General features: G+C 47.2%; 1 protein-coding gene across 3 annotated transcripts in view; it reads left to right on the top strand.

Moving 5' to 3' along the window:
- LOC143942893 (SLAM family member 9-like) overlaps positions 1 to 23,507 on the top strand; it is a 110,996-nt gene that overhangs the window by 50,205 nt on the left and 37,284 nt on the right. For all 3 annotated transcript variants that reach the window (XM_077464304.1, XM_077464303.1, XM_077464302.1), the window contains one exon: positions 1,307 to 1,612. In XM_077464304.1, coding sequence (XP_077320430.1) covers positions 1,423 to 1,612 — 190 coding nt within the window. In that variant the 5' untranslated portion in view covers positions 1,307 to 1,422. The remainder of the gene's footprint in view (positions 1 to 1,306; positions 1,613 to 23,507) is intronic.

Here is a 23,507-nt window from a genome sequence, read left to right as displayed (position 1 = left end):
TGTAAACGCATATGTCCGCCGTGCAAACAGCGCTAGAAGTCCGCCGGTTTGGCGAATCGCGAATACGCAAAATTTGCCGCAAACTTCAAAATAGGTGAACTGTGAGCGCCATGCATGATGCTCACAGTCCACCCAGGTGTGTTAGTGAATTAATATTCACTTTCCTAACACTGAACTGCCCCCCACCAATCAGGTGTGCGGGTCTATTACGCTGAAACGATAGGCGCAGCTATTGGATGCCTATCAGGAGGAGAGGACGGGAGATGAGGATGGCAGGAGACACATGGCGGACCCCGCTCGTGGTCGTCACCCGCTGCCCCACCAAGACAGGTTAAGTTCCGGGCAGACGGCAAGCAGGTGGTGGGGATTCACAGTGGCAGCATTTAATGTGCACAGTGGCAGCATTTGATGGGCACAGCGGCAGAGTTTGGGCACAGGGGCAGCGTTTGATGGTCACAGTGGTGACATTTGATGGTACAGTGCCTGCAATTGATGGGCACAGTAGCTGTAACTGATGTTTTTTTTCCAGAATTTTTCAGTTTGCTTGCGCCCCCCCCCTAAAAATTTTGCGCACCAGTGGATTATTTGTGCGTGCACATATATATATATATATATATATATATAAAAATATGCGTATTATGTGTTTATATATGTGTGTTTACATGTATGTATGCAATGTATCTATGAAATGCTGTTCCTCCAAAAAGCGATCCATGCTCAGACCGCTTTTCAGAGGTATTTGACAGCCGGTAGAGAGGCAATATGTTACCTACTGACCACCTGTTTTAACCCCTTAAATGCATTATCACTATGCTGCAACTGCATGCAATGCACACAGTTGCAGGGGGGTTGCAGTGCAGCCCCATTCCCCTAGGCGTATACTTAAGCGTGTCCTGACTGGAAAAAGATTGTGAAACACCGACGAGGAACTGGCCTCTCCATTTTCCTCCTGCAGCCGCTGAATGCCTGTGGGTGGGAGAGTATAAGAAGCGGGGGGAAATGGAGAGATCGGTTCCTTTATATGCAGCCACCCACTTGTGACCGGGCCCTGGTGTTATGCCTTTGGGCCTGGAGAAAAGAGCTTTGTCCGGAGGTTGGGGGGCCCTCCATGGTTTCTTGCATCGGGGCCCTGAGGGTTCTAGTTACGCCACTGCTGACAACGATTCATACACTTATGTTTTAGGGTTGGATATTCTACATTTAAACTCTCCAATTGTTATTAGTGGGGGTTATCACTGTTAGCATCTATCATTTAAGAATCAGAAAAAAAATGTCACCTTTAAACCTAACTATTTTGTCTTTACAGGAGAAGTTGTCCCCATCAGAGTGAATGGCCTTTTAAACGAGTCCATCCTCCTGTCACCATCTGTGGATTCATCACATTCTGTACAACGTGTCTACTGGAACTTCCAATCCTACATAATGGCATCTTATATAAATAATGAGCTTAAAATAATTGAGGATAAATTTGAAGGAAGGCTGGAGATCCTGGATAATGGAAGATCACTGAGGATTGGAGAGCTGAGACTGGAGGACAGTGGACTGTATGCTGGAACTATAACTTTTACTGACAAAAGTAAAGATCAGAAAACCTACCATCTCACTGTGTATGGTATGTCTGTGCATGCTTTCCATTATCTTAACCCCATATTTACCAAAGTCTTTAGGCCATTTCAGCATGATCAGTGTCAATCAAATGATCTCCTGCTTGGTCACTTATCTGTGATAATATAAAAGGGGCTAAATGCAGGTGCTAGCAGGTATCTGGGCTGATCCCTCTAAGGCTGCATTTTTGGGAACCCTAAACTACTGGGGACGTTAGTATAGATCTGATCAGATATTGATCTGTTCAGACACTAAACTACTAAGGGAGGTGATTGGTGCATGTGTGGATGTTAGCGCTACTGGCCCTTATCTGACTCTGCCTGGGGCGATGCAGATCCTGACTGACGCTAAAATCTAACTGATATCACCCAACGGGTGATCAGGGGGTTAAACCTTTATTTTGGAAATATACAGCGGGTGCCCTGCCGCTATAAAACAATAACTAACCAGCGTCCCCATTGACACTAATACAGTGATCACTGGTGACAGGGGGTGATCAGGGGGTTAAACCTTTTATTAGGGGGTTTGGGGGGGTGTCCCTAGACCTAAGGCCGCGTACACACGCGCGGACTGTTTGCCCAACCTTGTTCGTCAAACAGTTTCGGCAAACAGTCCGCTCAAAATTTGCATGAGCGGACTTGCCCACACACGAGCGGACTGTTTGACGAACAAGGTTGGGCAAACAGTTCGCTCAACTTTTGAAATGAACGGACTCGCCCACGTAAGGAGGAGGCAAATCCGCCCATTTCGAGCGCGTGTACAGGTAGGCGGGGCCCGCGAAGGAGACGTCGCGGGCTCCGCCGCCTGGAATGGGCTTAAAGGGGAACCCCAACGCCGAAAAAAATCGGCGTGGGGGTTTCCCCAAAGTCCACACCAGACCCTTGTCCGAGCACGCTACCCGGCCGGCCAGGAAAGGGGGGCGAGCGAGCGCGCCCCCCCTCCTGAGCCATACCAGGCCGCGTGCCCTCAACATGGGGGGGTGCCTTGGGGAAGGGGGGGCCGCGCGGCCCCCCCACCCCAAAGCACCTTGTCCCCATGTTGATGAGGACAAGGGCCTCTTCCCGACAACCCTGGCCGTTGGTTGTCGGGGTCTGCGGGCGGGGGGCTTATCGGAATCCGGGAGCCCCCTTTAAGAAGGGGGCCCCCGGATACCGGCCCCCCACCCTATGTGAATGAGTATGGGGTACAATGTACCCCTACCCATTCACCTGTGAAATAAAGTACAAAAAAAAACACAACACAGGGGAAAAAAATATTTTATTGCACAGCTCCGGGGGTCTTCCGTCTTCGGGGGTCTTCTCGCCGGACTCCTCCGCTATGTGTGTGTAGCTCTTTTACTAGCGGAGGAGTCCGGCTTTCTTCCTCCCCGCCGCCGGCCTCTTCTCCCGACTTCGGGGGTCTTGTCCCCCTCTTCGGTTCTTCTGCCGGGCCACCGCGCCTTCTTGTAGCTCTTTTGCAGGCGGTGGCCCGGTCTTCTGTCGCCGCTGCCTTCCGTTCTTCTGTCGCCGCCTTCGGTTCTTCTGCCGGGCCACCGCGCCTTCTTGTAGCTCTTTTACAGGCGGTGGCCCGGTCTTCTGTCGTCGCCGCCGCCGCCGCCTTCCGTTCTTGTTCTTCTTCTTGTTCTTCTTCTTCTTCCCCAGGAGATGTTGACACGTCGCTCCCTCCGGCCGGAATGCCAGAGCCGCGCTGTGCGGTCACTTATATAGTGACAATGGGGCGGGGTCACATGGTATATGTCACATGGGTTGGTCACATGGTGACCCCGCCCCCTTACGATGTCATAGTCCCCATGTGACATCAACCCATGTGACCAACCCATGTGACATATACCATGTGACCCCGCCCCATTGTCACTATATAAGTGACCGCACAGGTGAATGGGTAGGGGTACATTGTACCCCATACTCATTCACATAGGGTGGGGGGCCGGTATCCGGGGGCCCCCTTCTTAAAGGGGGCTCCCGGATTCCGATAAGCCCCCCGCCCGCAGACCCCGACAACCAACGGCCAGGGTTGTCGGGAAGAGGCCATTGTCCTCATCAACATGGGGACAAGGTGCTTTGGGGTGGGGGGGCTGCGCGGCCCCCCCTTCCCCAAGGCACCCCCCCATGTTGAGGGCACGCGGCCTGGTACGGCTCAGGAGGGGGGGCGCGCTCGCTCGCCCCCCTTTCCTGGCCGGCCGGGTAGCGTGCTCGGACAAGGGTCTGGTGTGGACTTTGGGGGAACCCCACGCCGATTTTTTTCGGCGTTGGGGTTCCCCTTTAAGCCCATTCCAGGCGGCGGAGCCCGCGACGTCTCCTTCGCGGGCCCCGCCTACCTGTACACGCGCTCGAAATGGGCGGATTTGCCTCCTCCTTACGTGGGCGAGTCCGTTCATTTCAAAAGTTGAGCGAACTGTTTGCCCAACCTTGTTCGTCAAACAGTCCGCTCGTGTGTGGGCAAGTCCGCTCATGCAAATTTTGAGCGGACTGTTTGCCGAAACTGTTTGACGAACAAGGTTGGGCAAACAGTCCGCGCGTGTGTACGCGGCCTTAGGTCTAGGGACACCCCCCCAAACCCCCTAATAAAAGGTTTAACCCCTTGATCACCCCCTGTCACCAGTGATCACTGTATTAGTGTCAATGGGGACGCTGGTTAGTTATTGTTTTATAGCGGCAGGGCACCCGCTGTATATTTCCTAAATAAAGGTTTAACCCCCTGATCACCCGTTGGGTGATATCAGTTAGATTTTAGCGTCAGTCAGGATCTGCATCGCCCCAGGCAGAGTCAGATAAGGGCCAGTAGCGCTAACATCCACACATGCACCAATCACCTCCCTTAGTAGTTTAGTGTCTGAACAGATCAATATCTGATCAGATCTATACTAACGTCCCCAGTAGTTTAGGGTTCCCAAAAATGCAGCCTTAGAGGGATCAGCCCAGATACCTGCTAGCACCTGCATTTAGCCCCTCCGCCCAGCCCACCCAAGTACAGTATCAATCGATCACTTTCACTTACAAAACACATAACTGTAGCATTCGCACAGTCAGGCCTGATCCCTGCGAACGCTAAGCCCTTGTACACACGGTTGGAAATTCCAATGGAGAATGTCCGATCGGACCGTGTTGTCGGATAATCCGAACGTGTGTGGGCTCCATCTGACTTTTTGCGTCGGAATGTCCGAGAGCTGGATATAAAATTTTCCGACAACATGATCCGATCGGACTTTGTCCGATCGTTTGTAGAGAATTCCAATTGGACAAAGTGCCACGCATACTCAGATCAAATTACGAGACCAAAGCTATTGGCTACTAGCCTGAACATAGTCCCATCGTAACGAACGAGCGTCATCACGTTCTGAATGATCGGATTTTCCAACAACTTTGTCCGACCGTGTGTATGCAACACCAGTTTCGGAAAAAATCTGACGGATTTTGTGGTCAGAATGTCTCACTACTGTACCAGTAAATTTAGAGACCAAAATGTCCAATCGAAGGTAGTGAAGAGGACTACATGTTTCTGAGCCTGACAGATGAGAGTGAAGAGGAAGTCACCCATCTGTCCAATTCTGGCTCAGAATACGAACCAGTAGATTGCAGTGGAGCCCTGATAGATAGCTCTGATGACGGAGTAATGGTCCCTGCCTTTCTTCTGCTTTTGTTGAGGTTCAAGAACAGCAGGGCTCTCATATGGAGCAGAGAGCCAGTACTAGTGAAGCTCATCATTCTGGTGAACTGGCAAGCACCAGTGGCCTAGTACATCCTAGTCATACATCCAGCACTGCAGTAACACTTAGTGATGTGGCAAGTCTCATAAGTGCAGTTCAAGCTAGTGGGGTGGCTAGCACAAGTAGTCTCCTGCAGCCACCAAGAAGAAGACAAACACAGGTCCGTCAAGCCTATAGTGCCCTTCCTACTGCATTTGCAAATCTGAATTGGGAGCCCACCACTTCTGTAGCACCCGTACTTCCCCCCATTCCCTGACCAACCCGGAATTCACGTGGAAATAGTTGATTTAACGTCACTTGATTTTTAGTCGCTGTTTTTCACGGAAGATCTCTATAGATCTATTGTGGACCAAAGCAGTTTGTATGCTGGTCAATTAATTGCAGCTAATCCCCAGTTGACCCTTGCCAGAGATTGGAAACCAATTACAAATTTAAGACCTTCCTATCCCTCCTCATGGGCTTAACCAAAAAGAGTGAGTTGCGGTCATATTGGTCCACTGACCCAATTCACCATATGCCCGTGTTCGCTGCCTCCATGACCAGGACACAATACGAGCAGATCTTGCGGTTCATGCATTTTAATGACAATGAACTCTGTCATCCTCGGCGTGACCCTGGATACGACCGGCTCCACAAAATTCGGCCCCTCGTAAACCACTTCAACCAGCAGTTTGCAGCCTTGTTTACTCCAGATCAAGTTGTCTGCATTGATGAGTCCCTAATTAAGTTTTCTGGCCACTTGCCTATCAAACAATATCTTCCCAGAAAGCGTGCCAGATATGGGGTCAAGATGTATAAGCTCAGTGACGGGGCAACAGGCTATACATATAGTTTTATGGTTTACGAGGGAAGAGATAGTCACGTGGAGACGGAGAACTGCCCAGACTACATAGGAAGAAAATAAAAAAAAAGGGGAAAATTTGGGACTTTAAATGAGATGCAACGGGGAATATTGTGCCTCCATCCCTGGTTGCTTATGCAAAATGGGGGGGGGGGGGTGTACTTTAGATGAGGTGTGTGGGGTAGAGCCAGACAAAACCTTATACATATGTAAAAAATGGTATTCCTTATTAGACCAAAGATAGGGCATGGATCAACCCATATAAACGCATAATAGCATATAAAATACAAAGTATCATCATACATATTGAGGATAGTCACCAACATGACACAAAAAGTAAATAATATACATCACAGTCCTCCAAATGGAGTAGGCATAAAATTATATCATGGTGGTAGATCAATAAAAACCATCTAGAATCATAAATATGAGATGGATGCATCAAAATAAGCTTGACGACGCGTGGACTTCTAACCACTCATTAGGAGCAAGTGCATCCATATACTAAAAAGGGGATAAAAAAAAATCACCATTATAGATTGATATAACCACAGACTGGAGGGGTAGAGGGATTAAGGATGATGATGAACAAATAAATGGCCATAACTCAAAGTACACACATAGAGCTGATACTAGGCCATGCGATACCACCTGCCGGGGTCAGCCAGATAAATATTTCCAGCATGGGAGCTGAGGAATGGGCCCAAGCATGAACCAGGAGCACACATCCAAAAAGTGTTTATGAAAAAATCTTGATGTAGCCGTGGATGGGGTTTCTATATTGTATACAATAAAGTAAGTGGTTTGTTACCATATTGGTATAAATAAAAAAATATGAATATAAAAAAATGTCATATAGAGTAGGCCCATCACCAGAGTATAGAAGTATATTATGAAGCATATCAACAATGTGAACAGAATGAAAAAAAATAGGGTGTCCATATAGTAAGAATAGGGAAGAGGAGATGAGATTCCTGAAATCAGGAGAAATTAGTGAAAACTAGAGTAGAGCAATGAGATATTAGTAATGCTTGTTATAGAGGAATTTAAAAATAAATCAAAAGCTTGCTATGTATTTACCCATGTAGGTCCTAGTGGGATATGAACCAAAAATGGATTGCAGTGTGAGGTTGCTGAAAAATGAACACTGAATGGGAACTACAGGGTGAGCCCAGCGGCTAGGGTCCCATCCAGCGTCACACTGGCATGACAACAAAGGAGAGACAGCACAGCAGCAGCCGGAACTTCTCACCATGTGTCAGCCAAGCTGAAATAGCACACGCCTGTGTGAAGAGATGCCCCACTGGGCATTGCACGTAAGGCATGGGAGGTGTGGTGCCAATGCACGGTGAACTCACCCGCCCAATCCCCCACCCCCATAATGTATGGGAAGGAGGGGAGAGGGAAGGCATGCAGCGTGCATCACAGCTCCCGTGCAAACAAAACACGGCCAACCTGTCAGCTGCAGAACACACTGAACCAATTCAGCTCAAGGGAGTAGAGACAGTTACAGCAGCAGTGTGTCCATCAAAATCAGCTGTGTTCCATGTGGTAACTTAACCACTAGGGGTCAGATACAAGGAAGTGAAGGCTCTTGAACCACACACACCTCCAGTATCAAAGAAAAAAGGGGAAAATTTGGGACTTTAAATAAGACGTAACGGGGAATACTGCACCTCCATCCCTGGTTGCTACATAGGGAGCGCTGGTAAGATTGTGTGGGACATGGTGTCACCCTTATTCAGAAAGGGTTACCGTTGTACGTGGACAATTATTACACAAGTGTGCCTCTTTTTAGTCACATATTTGATTGTGGAATTGGCGCATGTGGCACTGTGCGATCTAATCGCCGGGGCTCACCCCAACAGCTTGTAGAGTCTCAACTTAGACAGGGGAGAGAGGCTGCTTGAAATGTAATAATTTGTCACACGGGGCGTGGCCTGGACATGGCCGAGTGAGGTTGTATTCTCTGAGAGCTCCCGGCCTGAACCCTCACCACCCGGCAAAAATCAGCTATCCATATCGGCATGAGCTCTCACAAGCGATATAGGACCAGAGCGATTACACGGGGAACCCCCTCACGCAAGAATTCGGGAGAGATTCAGTGCTATTTCAGGAGCCTACAGGGAATCTCCCCCGGCACCAGAGCAGCAGTGCCAAGAGGCTCCGCATCCAGCACGGCCCAGCGAGACACCCCAGCAGACCCAGACGATTTGGTGCCTGTCACTCGGTCACTGCCTGGAAGCTCCACAGGGGACTCACCGATATTCCAACAGGTGGCGATGGCTTACCCCCAGCCCCCGGAGGCCTCCCCGCTAGATCAGGACATCAGGGAAATGTTACAGGCTCTCCCCACTCAGTCCGCCATAGAGGCCCCAATCCTCTGGCTAGAGGAAACGCACAGGAGGGACATTCAGGAGGTTAGGGGTGAGGTCTCCTCTCTGGCGGAGCGGGTTACCACCGGGGAGTCCTCGCTGTCCACTTTGGACGTGTGGCGGCACTTGAACAAGCACGCGGCCATCACCAGGACACAACGGTGTCGCTACAGCTCCACCTCGAGGACATTGAAGACCGGAGCCGCCGAAACAACTTGCGGCTCCAGGGAGTCCCTGAAACATCTGAGGTGGAGCAGGTCGGCGACACAGTCAGGGGGAATACTCCGAGACGTTCTGGAGGACCCAGGAATGGACATCATCCTGGACAGAGCCGATAGAGCTCTAGGCCCTAAACCCACTGACCCGAGTAGACCCGGGACATCATATGCAGGCTCCACCAGTTTACCCAGAAGGAGGAAGTCCTGAGAAGAGCGTGGGAGCGAGGTGATGTGGCGGTCCAGGGATCACAGAGTAAAATATTACAAGACCTATCCAGGGCTACCCTCCGGCGCAGAGCCCTCCTCCGACCAATCCTGGATCTGGCCAAGCAGCATGGATCGACGTACCGCTGGGAATATCCGTTGTCCGTGACCTTCTGCAGGGAAACGGGCTCCTTTATGCTGCAAACGCCTGCAGATCTACCAGTTCTGTTTCAGTTCCTGGGCACGGAGCCAATCCAGGTTCCTGCAGCTTCTCCCCCGCCAACTGGGAAGATCGGGATCTACAGCAAATCGTGGCCCTCTACCACCCCACCAGTTCCGCGGCAGGGGGAGATGCCGGTTGAGATCCAGGGATGCCTTATGTGAGTAGGCTTTGAGCCACCTCTATTTGTGACTTGTCCCCTGGCCTGTTCCCCTGTGACTGCACTTAACCCACATCACCTGCAGCGCAGCCCGATACTCCTGGGAAACATTGACATACCTCCGGCTCTGCCCCCCATCCTGGATGGGGGCTCCCGCTTCCCCCCCCCCTCTCTCTCTTCCCCCCTTCCCCTTTTTTTTTTTTTTTTTTTGGATTGTTGTTATTCCCCACACACCGCCATGGCCTGCAGGGATGGCCTCTACCGAGCCCACTGCTCCTGACACCCAGGGACAGACTTGGGTGTCTGTCTCTACTGACAAGGTGCGCACGTCTGCGGAGGGTGGACACAACCCTCATGGCCTCACTGGGCACCCACCCCACATATGATTTGCTGACACATACAGGACAAAGGTTCTGCTTGACAGACGGTTGTTGCCCACCGCCTTGAACACTGGGCTGAACTACTTAAATGGGTGGTGTGGGTGGGGAGTGGGGGGTTGTGGGGGAAGGTTTTTTGGACACCACAGAACATAAAAGCCTAAGGAGCTGTGCATGAGCCCCACCGGAGGATTGAACATGACCGACATACGATCGGGGGGAGGTCCTACCCCCCTTTTTTACTACACCCATAGCCTGCATCTGATGGGGGGCTGCCTCCCTCTGGGGTTCGCGGGACTCCACCTCTATACCCTGCGGCCACGGGGACCGAAGAGGAGTGGGGCATATGGCTCCATTACCTAAAGTGGGGAGGGGATCGGGTTGGGGGAACTATGCTGCGAACAACAGTATTACCTACTGTCAGGTCTGCCTGTTTTCTTGCTGTTCTTGTTTTGGTTTAATTGATAAATATTTGCTGTTAATTTTTTGGTTATGACTCTAACTTTGACATACTCAGGATTTTTCAACTGTTCAGATATAGGAGTTATTCCACGCCGGTATTAGTACAATTGCCCAACACGAAACGCCGGGGATGAGTGGGGATGGACATGGGTATATCTCCCAGGTCTATCTTACCACTCCCCCAATTAGGATTGTGCTCCATATCCAGGGTAACTCCTGGGGAGTAGTCTAGCCACTTAGGCTATCTTAGTCTTATCTCTCCAAGCAGCACATCTCTGTGTCGTTTTTCTTTACTTTGTCTGCTGTCCTCTTATAACTTTCTCTGCTTTGCTTACACTCTTCACATCCCCTCCCAATTCCCCCATCTTCCCCCTACCCTACCGCGCCCCCCCCCCCCTCCGAACATGGATTCACTCCACATAGTGTTGTTAAACGCCAAGGGCCTAGACACACCGGAAGAAAGACGGATGCTGTTACACGAAATGCACCGGGCCAAAGCAGATACAATCATGCTACAGGAGACACACTTCAGGGAAAATAACCTCCCGCTGCTTAAAGCGGGAGTCCGCCGGGAGTTCCGCCGTTTTTTTTTTTAAAGCCAGCAGCTATAAATACTGCAGCTGCTGACTTTTAAAATAAGGACACTTACCTGCCCAGCGAGCCCGCGATGTTGGCACCCGAAGCCGATCTCTCGATCGTCTCTCGGGTGCTGCCACCGCCATCTTGGGTATGGGAATCAGGAAGTGGAGCCTTTTGGCTTCATTTCCCAGTTCCCTACTGCGCATGCGCGAGTCGCGCTGCTCAATAAGGATGGTCCCCGCTGTCTCTGGGATCCATGTGTTTCCCAGCAGGCAGCGGGGAACTTTCAGAAAGGGGCGTAGATTCTGCGGAAAGGGGTGTTCCTTTCTGCAGAATCTACGCCGGAAGTGGGTGCAGATACCTGTACTGTACAGGTACCTGCACCCCCCTCCCCCCTGAAAGGTGCCAATTGTGGCGTCGGAGGGGGGGAGGATTCCAATGAGCGGAAGGTCCACTTTAGGGTGGACCTCCGCTTTAAGAACAGAATTTCCCCCCTGGTCTATCACTCAAACTACACTGAAGCTAAGTCCAGAGTGGTGTCTATCCTCGTCTCAGCTAGGGTTCGCTGGACTCTCATAGATTCACAAACTGACAAAAATGGCCATTTTTTATACCTGAGGGGATGGTGGGTGACCAGAAGGTGACACTAGCCAACCTCTATACCCCAAACGACCGCCAAGATGCTTTCATTGGAAAGAGACTGACCCAGCAATATCCTCAAAATGACAATATTGCCCAAATTCATTTATCTCCTTCAAGTGCTTCCGATCCACATACCCAGTAGTTACTTTAAACAAGTTCAAGCAACTTTTGTGCGCTTCCTCTGGGCCGGGAAACATCCAAGACTGAGCAGGAAAATACTATCCCTCCTGAAATCTCGAGGAGGACTGGCATTGCCGGCAGTCAAAGCATACTATCAGGCAGCCCACCTTAGCAGGTTGATTGATTTGTGCCGACATAGAGACGTTAAACTGTGGGCACAGTTAGAACAGGACTAGTACGACATACCACTTCATAGGACGCCTTGGTGCTTCACCGCACTACCGCCCGCCTTTGCACGCCATCCCCTGATAGGCACCACGGCCAAAGTTTGCTCACAAATATTGTCAAAACCCGGCCTTTTAATGTACAACTCCCCCTTAAGACCCATTATTGGCCACCCTCACTTTGAACCGGGCTTGTGTGACAAGAAATTTATAGACCTCCGGGTCTCAGGTCTATTTCAAGCTTCCCACTTTAGTACCTCGGGAAGGTCGAGGACGCATAGGAAACTGTCTGATCTGGGTGGCCAATACAAACTGAACTTCCTGAGAGCTTCACAACTCAGCCACTTTCTTAACAGTATACCGCCCCCACCAAATGATACACAACAACACTGGAGGTGATTTGCACAGAGACTGGGGTAATTTCACATACCCTCTCACTGACCTACGCCATACAGATGGAAACACCTGGAGACTACCGACCCCCAGGCCTTCTCAAGTGGGAAAGAGATTTAGACAGCCACTTTACGACCGCAACATATCATTAACTTCACTCATAAATCCTCCCTCTGCGCTAAAACCCAGGAAACAAACTATAAGATCCTTACACGCTGGTACAGAACCCCTGCCCTCTTACATAAACTCTTCCCAGCGACCTCCGACCGCTGCTGGAGATGTCAAACGGGAGAGGATACCATCTTACACATTTTTTTGGTCCTGCCCCCGATTGCGACACTACTGGACAGAAGTCCGATAGATAACCAAACTCTTTACAGACCGGCCAATACAGGCGAACCGGCGTTCTTTCTTCTCCACTCGACGAGCATCCCGCCCCGAGCGTACAAAAAGTCTGTGGTTCACCACCTCTTGGACTCAGCCAAGGCCTGTATTCCATTGAATTGGAAATCCCCCCACCTGCCATCCATAACCCAATGGCTTCACAAAGTAGATGAGGTCAGTAGGATGGAGGACTTGATTCTCACCAGCCAACATAGACAGGAGAGCTACTCCAGGACGCGGCAGGCATGGAACACATTTAAATATTCGGATGAGGGACAGAAACTTAGAAAGTCTGACTAGACCAGATAGGACTCCCTGCCCCTAACAGAGGCAGCCAAGAGGACATGGCCCGAGGGGCAGGATCCACCAGACCCATGTTCACTTCACCCCCCCTCCCTTCCCCCCCTCCCTTTCCCTCCTCCCCTATACCTCTTTTTCTTTCTCTTCACTCTCCTCCATTTTCCTTCTTCTCTGCTCTTTTCTCTCTTAGTGGTTCTAGATCACGCCTATTGCTTTTATAAATGTAAAAAATAAAAGGGATGCTGAATCCACGGGACCAAAATCGAACTCCTATGTTTGAGTGACTTTTGTCCCATAGAAATGGCAATAGAGCATTATATGCGAATGTTTTAATGTATATCTGTGACATCTGTTGTCTTATTCTTGTACTGTGATCCTTGTGGATCGGTTTTCCCTGTCATAAATAAAATAAAAAAAGAAATGTAATAATTTGTTAGCAGTGAAGTGGAGGGATTCACGGAATGTTTTAGTTCTGTGCTCCCTTCACGCAGATACGACAGTCCAAATTCCTACGGTGACTGGTGTTGTGGAAAAACCCATCTGTGTCCACAAATACAACCTTAACATGGGAGGGGTGGACCTCAACGACCAGTTGTTGGCGACGTACCTAATTGCCCGCAAGACCAGACGCTGGTATAAAAACGTGTCTGTATATTTATTCCAGTTGGCTCTGCTGAATGTTTTTGTGCTATACAAAGCTTCAAGACGAACTGGATCCTTCCTAAAATTAAAGGAAGAGATCGTCACAGCCCTTCTGTTTCCAGACGGTGCTATGGCCCACCTTCCCAACGCAAATGCAGTGAGTCGGGTGCATGAGAGGCATTTGCCGTATGTCCTTCCTGGTACCCCTGCCCACAGAACACCCCAAAGAAGTAGGCACGACGCCTGCTTTTATTGTCCCTCCTGTCCTGACCAACCTGGTCTCTGCATAGGTAACTGTTTCAAATGCTACCACACACTAGTGGAGTATTAGCGTAGGATACAGCACTACACAGTCCTAGGGCGCACTTACACAGGGTCTCGAAAGATGAGATGGCCATCACATTTTGAGAGACCCTAATCTGGAATGTTTACAGTTTACAGTTTATATAAAAGTACAAAAAACCCCCCCACAAAAACACAAAAAATAAAAAAAATAAAAAATAGTTGTAGTTTTATTTTTCTTCTCTTTTTATTGTTCTCTCTCTTATGTTCGCTCTCTATTGTCCGCTCTATTGTTCTCTCTCTATTGTTCGTGTATTTTAGAACTGTAATGTTTTATTTTTACTATGTTTTATTGTATTTGCCTTGCAGGTATGGTATGTCTTACTGTTATACTGTAATTTTACTTTTTTATTGTTAACCATCATTTGCTTAGCAGGTTTGCCATTTAGCTGCAGCACGGGTTTATTAATTCTGATAGCAACAGTGTTTGCTCCCACCATAAGTAAAGTCGTGACTTCAGCACTATAGGAGGTGATTTCACCACCACAGTTAAAAAAAGAGCATATATGCCGAAGCATGGGGGCAGAGGTGGACGAGTGATTGGCTCTTAACATTAGGGGTGGATTGCCCCCATGCTTCGCCATATAACTTTTAGGCACAGATTGCGTTAAAAAATGTTTTATTTTTACTATGTTTTATTGTATTTGTTTTGCAGGTATGGTATGTCTTACTGTTAAACTGTTACTTTGTTTTATTGTTAACCATCATTTGCTTATCAGGTACGCCATTCAGCTGCAGCACTGATTTATTTATTGATCTTGACAGCAACAGCGTTTGCTCTCACGATACGTAAATCAGCGACTCCAGCGATGTAGGAGGTGATTACACCACCACAGTTTAAAAAAAAAAGGTTCATGTATGCCCATCATTAGAAGCGGATGGATGAAGGGTGGTATTCTAATGGTGGGTATACCTACCGATCAATCTTTTTTTTTTTCGTTCACCCACAGGCTGCATGAAAAAAAGAACATTACAATATATGCCCAACAAAGACCAGCAATGTACTGGTATGTTGCTGGACTTTGAGTGGTTATACCAGAATGATGCCTGCAGGTTTAGGTATCATCTTGGTATCATTCTTTTCAACCAGCAGTCAGCTTTCATATAAAAGCAATCCTAGCAGTTAATTGGCCTCTAGACTGCTTTTACAAGCAGTGGGAGGGAATTTCCCCCCCTGGGAACATCCCCCCCCCCGGAACATCTTTCATGGTTTTCTCTGGCTCTCCTGTTCCAACAGGGAACCCAAGAATGCAGCCGGTGGTTCCGCCAGCTGACCAAAGAGCTGATCGGAGACCAGAACGGCTCCAATCATCTCTATGGCCTAAGAAACCGGAAGCTATGAGTATTTCATGATTTAGGTTTCGTCAGATATAACCAGCACCATTGGGAAGCATTTTATAACACCGATCTTGATGTGGTCAGATGCTTTGAGGACAGAGGAAAGATCTAAGGTCTAATAGACCATTTTTTTCAAAAAAAGAGTACCTGTCACTGCCTATTGCTATCATAGGGGCTATTTACATTCCCTGAGATAACAATAAAAATGATAAAGAATAAAAAAAAAATGAAAGGAATAGTAAAAATAAAATAAAAAAGCAAAATTAGTTAATTAAAATAAATAAATAAACAAAGCACCCCTGTCCCCTCGTGCTTACGCGCAAAAGCGAACAAAAGGGAGGGTAGTAATTTTAGCAGTGGAAAGTACACACCCCAAGCTATATATATATATTGCTCAAGCATGCAATGGGCATATGTGGAATTACACCCCAAAATACATTCTTCTACTTCTCCTGAGTATGGGGATACCACATGCGTGAGACTTTTTGGGAGCCTAGCCATGTACAGGACCCCGAAATCAATCACTGCCTTCAGGCTTTCTAAGGGTGTAAAATGGTGATTTCACTTCCTCACTACCTATCACAGTTATGGAGGCCCTGAAATGTCAAGATAGCACAAATTACCCTATTTTGGAAAGTAGACACCCCAAGGTATTTTCTAAGAGGCATGGTGAGTATTTTGCAGCTCTGATTTGTTTTTTGAAAATGAAGAAAAAGAAAAATGTATTTAATTTATTTTTTTTAATTTTCAAAACTTTGTGACAAAAAGCGAGATCTGCAAATTACTTAAAGAGGAGGGCCAGTGTTTAAAAAAAATGTAAAAGTCAGCAGCTGCAAACACTGTAGCTGCTGACTTTTAATAAGCACACTTACCTGTCCAGGACGCCCGCGATGTCGGCTGCCCGAGGCTGCCCCGTCCCTCGGTCTCGGGTCCATTTTGGCTAAGGGAAACAGGCAGTGGAGCCTTGCGGCTTCACTGCCCGTTTCCTACTGCGCATGTGCGAGTCGCGCAGCGCTTTGTGAATGGGACGCGCTGTGTTCTGGGACACACAGTTCCCAGAACACAGCGCGACCCATTACCCAGAAGACGCCGCATGGAGGAGAGAAGAAAGAAGATCTCCGCGGAGGAGGAAGAGGCAGATTAGGATGATGTGCCTAGCAACAGGCATTTCTGGTAAGTTAAAAAAAAAATCTTTTTTTTTTAAATGATTTTTTTCTAATGTTTAATGTATTTTTTTTTTCAGGGTGGCCCTCCACTTTAACATGCCTCTCAGCAAATAGCTTGGGGTGTCTACTTTCCAAAATGTAGTTATTTTGGGAGGTTTTATGCTATCTTGGCATTTCATGGCCTCTGAAACTGTGATAGGCAGTGAGGAGTGAAATCAAAAATGTACGCCCTTAGAAAGCCTGAAGGCGGTGCTTTGTTTTTGGGGTCCCGTACGCGGTTAGACTGCCAAAAAGTCCCACACATGTTGTATTCCCATACTCAGGAGAAGCAGCTGGATGTATTTTGGGGTGTAATTCCACATATAGCCATGCCATGTTTGACATACATCTTTGTGTAAAAAAAAATAATAATTAAATTTTCCCAAAACTTGTGGCCAAAATATAAAATATTCTATGGACTCAACATACCTCTCAGAAAATAGCTTGGGGTGTCTACTTTCTGAAATGGGGTAATTTGGGGGGGGGGGGTTGAGCTATCTTGGCATTTTATGGCCTTGGAAACTGTGATAGGTAGTGAGGAGTGAAATCAAAAATGTACGCACTTAGAAATCCTGAAGGCAGTGATTGGTTTTCGGGGCCCTGTAGGCTCACAAAAAGTTCCACACATGTGGAATCCCCGTACTCAGGAGAAGTAGCGGAGTGTATTTTGGGGTGTAATTCGACATATAAACATGGCGTGTGCGAGCAATATATGATTTAGTGACAACTTTGTGTAATTTTTATTTATTTTTTTGTCAATTTTCAATCACTTGACAAAAAAAAAAAATATTCAATGGGCTCAACATGCCTCTCAGAAATTTCCTTGGGGTGTCTACTTTCCAAAATGGGGTCATATGGGGGGGGAGTTGTACTGCCCTGCCATTTTAGCACCTCAAGAAATTAGATAGACCGTCATAGACTAAAAGCTGCATAAATTCCAGAAAATGTACCCCAGTTTGTAGATGCTATAACTTTTGCGCTAACCAATAAATATAAATAAATAAATAAATATACGCTAATTGAATTTTTTTTTTACCAAAGACATGTGGCTGAATAAATTTCGGCCTACATGTATGACTAAAATTGAGTTGAGAAAAAATATAATTTTTTTTCAAAATTCTCAAAAAATAAAAATCACAGAGGCAATCAAATACCATCAAAAGAAAGCTCTATTTGTGGGGAAAAAAGGACACAGATTTTGTTTGGGTACAACATTGCATGGCCATTACCAGTTAAAACAGCGCAGTGCCAAATTGTAAAAAGTGCTCTGGTCATTGAGCAGCCAAATCTTCTGGGGCTGAAGTGATTAAAGTGTTACTAAACACTGAAATGTTAAAAGCACATACCATCTTTTCTATGTGGCATTTGTATTAAAGTCTAAGTTTAGGTCATTTTTTAATCAGCACAAGAAATAGTACTTACATTGAAAGAGAAGTGTCCTTTGTGCTGGTGGCTACTCTCTTCGTTTTAACTCTTCCTCTCTTTGCTCCTCCCCCATATCTCTGCAACGTTCTATGAAAGGAAGAGGTGGACCTTTCATTCATATGCCCGTCCTCCATTGCTTTTCATTGCTGGAAGCTGTAGGGCAGCATCTGTGAATGGAGGAGGCAGAAGGGGTGGGCACAGTAGGCATTCTTGACAAGTGCCTTTAAAAGGTCCAGTAGCTTGTATTAAATCGACCAGCACTGGAAGATTACTGCTGTGGGGATATTGGGTGGGAAGAGGAGAGAGGACTGAAGATTTAAATGAAGAGAGCAGTCATCAGCACAAAGGATACTTCTCATTCAATGTAAGTACTATTTCCTGTGCTGATTTAAATAAATAACAAAAAAAAAGTAGGCTTTAAAGCGGAGCTCCATCCCGTTTTATATATAAAAGCTGTATGTGATCAGATAGCTGTTATATGTCTAAAAATGACCTTTTTTTTTTTTTAGTTTAAAATGTACCTTTTCTTTTCTTTCTTCTCTCTCTGCTTCCTTAATGTGAGTCTTACGGATATGGGCGTGGTTTCTGCGGCTATCTCGTCATTTCCGCAACTCTCACTGTCTCCTGCGATCTTTTCTCATTGATCCAAGGAGTCTGTGCGGCGGCCGGTATCTTGTCTAATAACGTCCCCCGCGAGGGGCCCTTTAATACTCACAACCCTATGTCCGCTTGGATGGTGGGGCTACCACCTCTACTCACGGTGCAGGCGCCGTTCAGCTTCGGAAATTTTCCGAAGCTTCGTCTGCCCCGTACTACGCATAAGCAGTACGGGGCGGACACTATTTCATGGCCGGACACTATACGGCAGAACACCGACCGCAAGTTATCGTGGGATTACAAAACCGTTTTTATCTCAGTTGCCATCACAACGGGGCGGGACTTCCGACGACGCCACCCGTTGTGATGGCAACCAAAGCTGTTGACAGCACTCTGATATTCCCTTACTGCGCATGCACGAGATGAGAGCTAGAACGGCCGTTGCATGCTGGGAGATTTACGTCATAGAAGCCCAGAAGAGAATGCCTGTGGGCTTCACCTGCCCACAGGCAAGATGGAAACGGTGTAGATCGTTGTTATAAATCGATCTTTTGTTGCCAAATAGCAATGGACAAAGAACAAAAACCGGAACGAGTAAACTATTTAAACGCTAATTCTTTTTTAAATGTCCCACAAAAAAAGAAACTCGGAAAAAGTGGAAGCCAGCTTTAAGGCTGTGGTTGTGTTGCAATCCATCTTGAAAAAAAGATAAAAGATGCAATTTCCTCGGTTCCTTCTTAACGGTGGCTCCATTGCCTTGTCGGATCCCATGGACTCACCTCTGCATGTTCACTCCCATCTAGGACTGCAGACGAGTATGCATGTTCACACATTCTGTAGTATGAGAAGCCTACAGTGGAAAGCCATTCCCCTGCTTCTCCGGTCCCCCTCCTCCATTAGCTTGATGAACAGCAATATGACCTTGTGCTAAGTGACGAGTGACTTGCCGATGTGCTCAATGCATGCCCTTCCCTATCCAGAAGTTTGGGGAAGGAGTAATGTACTTTATATCCGGCAGTAGTCATCACTTGAAGAAGTAAGTTTGTCAAAAATAATGGAATTTTTTCCTGCTATATATTTCATGTGCTGTTTCTTTTGATGTCATATTGCAGTACACTTGCTGTATTAACCACAGGCAATGTTCTGTTCTTTTTTCTTTTGTGTTTGTTTTTTTACTTGTTTTGATTGTTATAACTGCGGCTTGTTGTTTTGAACCTGCAGTCGCAGTTTTTTTTGTAATTTTGTACTGTGTCTACATACCTTATTTTGTGTTTTATATGCAAAATTGATCAATAAAAAGAATAAATAAATAATAATTAAATCATCTACTAGGGAATGTTGACCTTAATGAGAAGGGTACATAGAAAAGAAATTGTAGCGTTTAATAATACTTTAGGGGTGGAATTATAGCGGGGAACTGGAGAAAGTGCAGAGAAGGTTAACCAAATTGATAAAAAGCATGGAGGAGCTCAGCTATGAGGAAAGATTAGAGGAACTGAATTCTACAAATAAATAAGTGGTCCATATAATGAACTTGGTGTCGAGTTATTCACTTTAAGGTCATCACAGAGGACAAGGGGGCACTCTTGTCTAGAGGAAAAGAGATTCAATCTCCAAATTCGGAAAAGGTTTCTTCACAGTAAAAGCTGTGAAAATGTGAAATAGGCCAGTTCAGTAGATTGCTTTAAAAATAGGCCTTGATTTTTTCCTAAATTTACATACTGGTAATATAACTGGATACTGACATTTATAGGTAAAGTTGATCCAGGGCATATCCAATTGCCTCTCGGGGGATCAGGAAGAAATCATAGAAATTTGGCAATTGATTACTAGGGATGAGCCGAACACCCCCCAATTTGGTTAGCAGCAGAACATGCGAACAGGCAAAAAACACGAACACGCGAGCACCATTAAAGTCTAAGGGACACAAACATGAATAATCAAAAGTGCTAATTTTAAAGGCTTATATGCAAGTTATTGTCATAAAAAGTGTTTGGGGACCTGTGTCCTGCCGCAGAACACATGTATCAATGCAAAAAAAATTTTTAAAAACTGAAATTTTTTCGGTAGCAGTGATTTTAATAATGCTTAAAGTGAAAAAATAAAAGTTAAATATTCCTTTAAATTTCATACCTGGGGGGTGTCTATAGTATGCCTGTAAAGGGGTGCATGTTTCCCGTGCTTAGAACAGTCCCTGCACAAAATAAAATTTCTAAAGGATAAAAAGTCATTTAAAAGTACTCGCGACTATAATGAATTGTCGGTCCCGGCAATACAGATAAAATAAATAATTGAAAGAAACGGCATGGTCCCTTTCGGTCTGGTATGAATATTAAGGGAAACCCCGAACAACAATTTAAAAAAAAATTGCGTGGGGGTCCCCTCAAATCCCATACCAGGCCCTTCAGGTCTGGTATGGATATTAAGGGGAACCCCGCTCCAAAAAAATTTAAAAAAATGGTGTGGGGTTCCCCCTCAAAATCCATACCAGACCCTTCAGGTCTTCTATGGATTTTAAGGGGAACCCCCACGCCAAAAATTTAAGGGGAACCCCACAATTACGTAACCAAGTGGCCCCACCCCCTCTGACACTACAGGGAAGCCATAGGGAAGTCCCTGTGCATCAGAGGGGAGCGGGGTCACCCTGGAACGTCACCGTGCAGCTCCACCCTCAGTAATAAAAGAACTGTCACCTGCGAGGACAGTCATTACAGTGGGAGCCTCCCAAGGAGGTGGGTCGGTCACTGCATTTTTTTTTCTCTTTTTTGGTCTTTTGGCGGAGCAAGAGAAGAAAAAGATAAATGAACTTCGTGGGACAGTTTTATTTTTTTATTTTTTAATAAAGGACGTGTACCCAAGCCATGTATTGTAATTTTTACACTTTTTTGTGAAATGTTAGGGGTACATTTGCACCCCATAACCATTTTGCACGGGGGAAGGTCAGGATCTGGGGTTCTCCTTGTTAAAGGGGGCTTCCAGATTCCTATGAGCCCCCCACCTGCAGACCCCCACAACCACTGGGCAAGGGTTGTGGGGATGAGGCCCATGTCCCCATCAACATGGGGACAAGATGCTTTGGGGGGCTACTCCAAAACACCCTCCCCATGTTGAGTGCATTTGGCCTGGTAAGGTTCAGGAGGGGGGACTCTCTCTCGTCCCCCCCTCTTTTCCTGCGGCCTGCCAGGTTACGTGTATGGATAAGGGTCTGGTATGCATTTTTGGGGGGATTGCCACGCCATTTTTTTTTACATCTTGGAGCGGGGTTACCCTTAAAATCCATAGACTTTTTTTGTCAAATAACTTTTTATTGTTTTAAACAATGCATTACACTTCATGCCGTATTGTTCCATATTAGCTCAACAAAAACGAAAATGAGCAATCGCTAGGGGCCTCCCGCCCATTGACCCACCACAGGGAGCCTCCTGGAGTAGGTACAGACCAGGCCAAAGAGACTCCCCCGCGATCAACCGGGCCACCACCGGAGTTAGATATATAGTGCTGCCCAGCATAGTGTCCAGTGAGGTAGCCCAATAGATAGGTACATATATTTTCAAATGTTACTAACTGCTCACTCCAGTCGTTGTTTTCAAAGCAACTTTCTAGAGGAACGATGAAGTACATGGAAATGAGAGCTAAGGACAATAGAGAAACAAGAAAAGAAAGAGGAAAGAGATACTAAGCGATAAGGAAAAGAAAAGAGAGAGAAAAGTCAAGAGAATAGGAGATAAAAGGGATAAGAGAGGGGAGAAAGAACTTTAAGAGATAGAAAAGGGGTGATGGATGGGAGGGAGGGGGGGGGGGAGGGAGAGGGAAGAGGTGGAAATCACTGTGTGTGGTCCCCACGCCAGATCACATCCGGTCCTCCCGAAGTTTCCATGGGCTCCAGACCACATCATGAGCCTCGGTCCTGTATCCTGGCGGTCATCCTCTCCATCAACTCCACGTCCCCGATCCTAGTATGGAGAGCACCGAGGGAGGGGGCTGTACTTTTTTCCAATGTAGAGCAATTAAACACCTCGCCGCTGTCAGGATATGTCTGGACAATTTCTTTTGGGACCTCGTCAGTTTAGGAAAGGGGATGCCCAACAAGAAGGCCACCCGCTGATCTAAGACAGTAGTCAAGAGGCGCTGGACCTCTTCCCAAAAGGGGACTATTATGGGGCAGTGCCAGAAAATGTGGAGCAGCGTACCCCTGTGGTCCAAGCACCGCCAGCATCTGTCGGAGGAGGTGGGGTAGATGGCGTGAAGAACGTCCGGGGTCATGTACCAGAAAAATAAAATTTTATACGCATTCTCCCTGTAGAGCGTGCATAGGGAGCTTTTCGAGGCCTGGGACCATATCATCTGCCACTGCTCCTCCGTGATCACCTCACCCAAGCCTCCTCCCACTTGAGCATATAGGTATGCTTGCCCTTCAAAGCTATGGGGAAGTGTTGATTATTTTGTAAATGGCAGATATCAATCCCATTTGGGCTATGCCCGCTAGGATTACTGTCTCAAAAGCGGAGGGCGGGGAGAATTGCAGGTCAGAGGATATGGTCTGAGCATAGTGTCGTATCTGTAAATAACTGTAAAAACTCTGTCACGGGAGGTCAAATTTAGATTGAAGGTCGGCATAGGACAGCAGTCTCCGCGATCTGGGGTCCACCAGGGTCCCCAGATGGAAAAGACTCCGGGATGACCACGGATGGGACATCGGGTACGTCAGGCTATCTGGCACCTTAGGGTGGTATAAAAAGGACGTCAGGAGCGACTTATCCGAGGAAAAACCATACACCTTAGAGAGCTTATGCCATAGGCCCTGCAGATGAGACATAGTGCCCAGTAATTGGGCCCGGGGGACCAGTGCTGCCGCACTCCAGAGCATACTATTAGGGTGAGCCGGGGCCAACCAAAGTTTCTCGATTTCCGTCCATCTATTATATGACCGCTGGGTGAACCAGGAGGTCAGTGCTCGGAGCTGGGCCGCCTGGTAATACTTAACAAGGTCCGGAAACGCCAAACCCCCGTTGGAGCGGGAGGCAGTCATTACAGCGAGGTATTCTGTGGCGTTTGTAGTTCCACGTGAAATTGAGCAGGTCCGCTTGTAGTTTTTTCAGGTGGTGGTAAGGTATGGGGATAGGAAGGGTCTGGAAAAGGTAAAGGAGT

Source organism: Lithobates pipiens, unplaced genomic scaffold (genome assembly GCF_037356315.1).
Source record: "Lithobates pipiens isolate NorthernLeopardFrog02 unplaced genomic scaffold, aLitPip1_a1.2 Scaffold_30, whole genome shotgun sequence".
In the NCBI taxonomy this organism is placed as follows: Eukaryota; Metazoa; Chordata; class Amphibia; order Anura; family Ranidae; genus Lithobates; species Lithobates pipiens.
The sequence above is the reverse complement of the archived record's forward strand: the minus strand, read 5'-3'. Positions and strand labels throughout refer to the sequence as shown.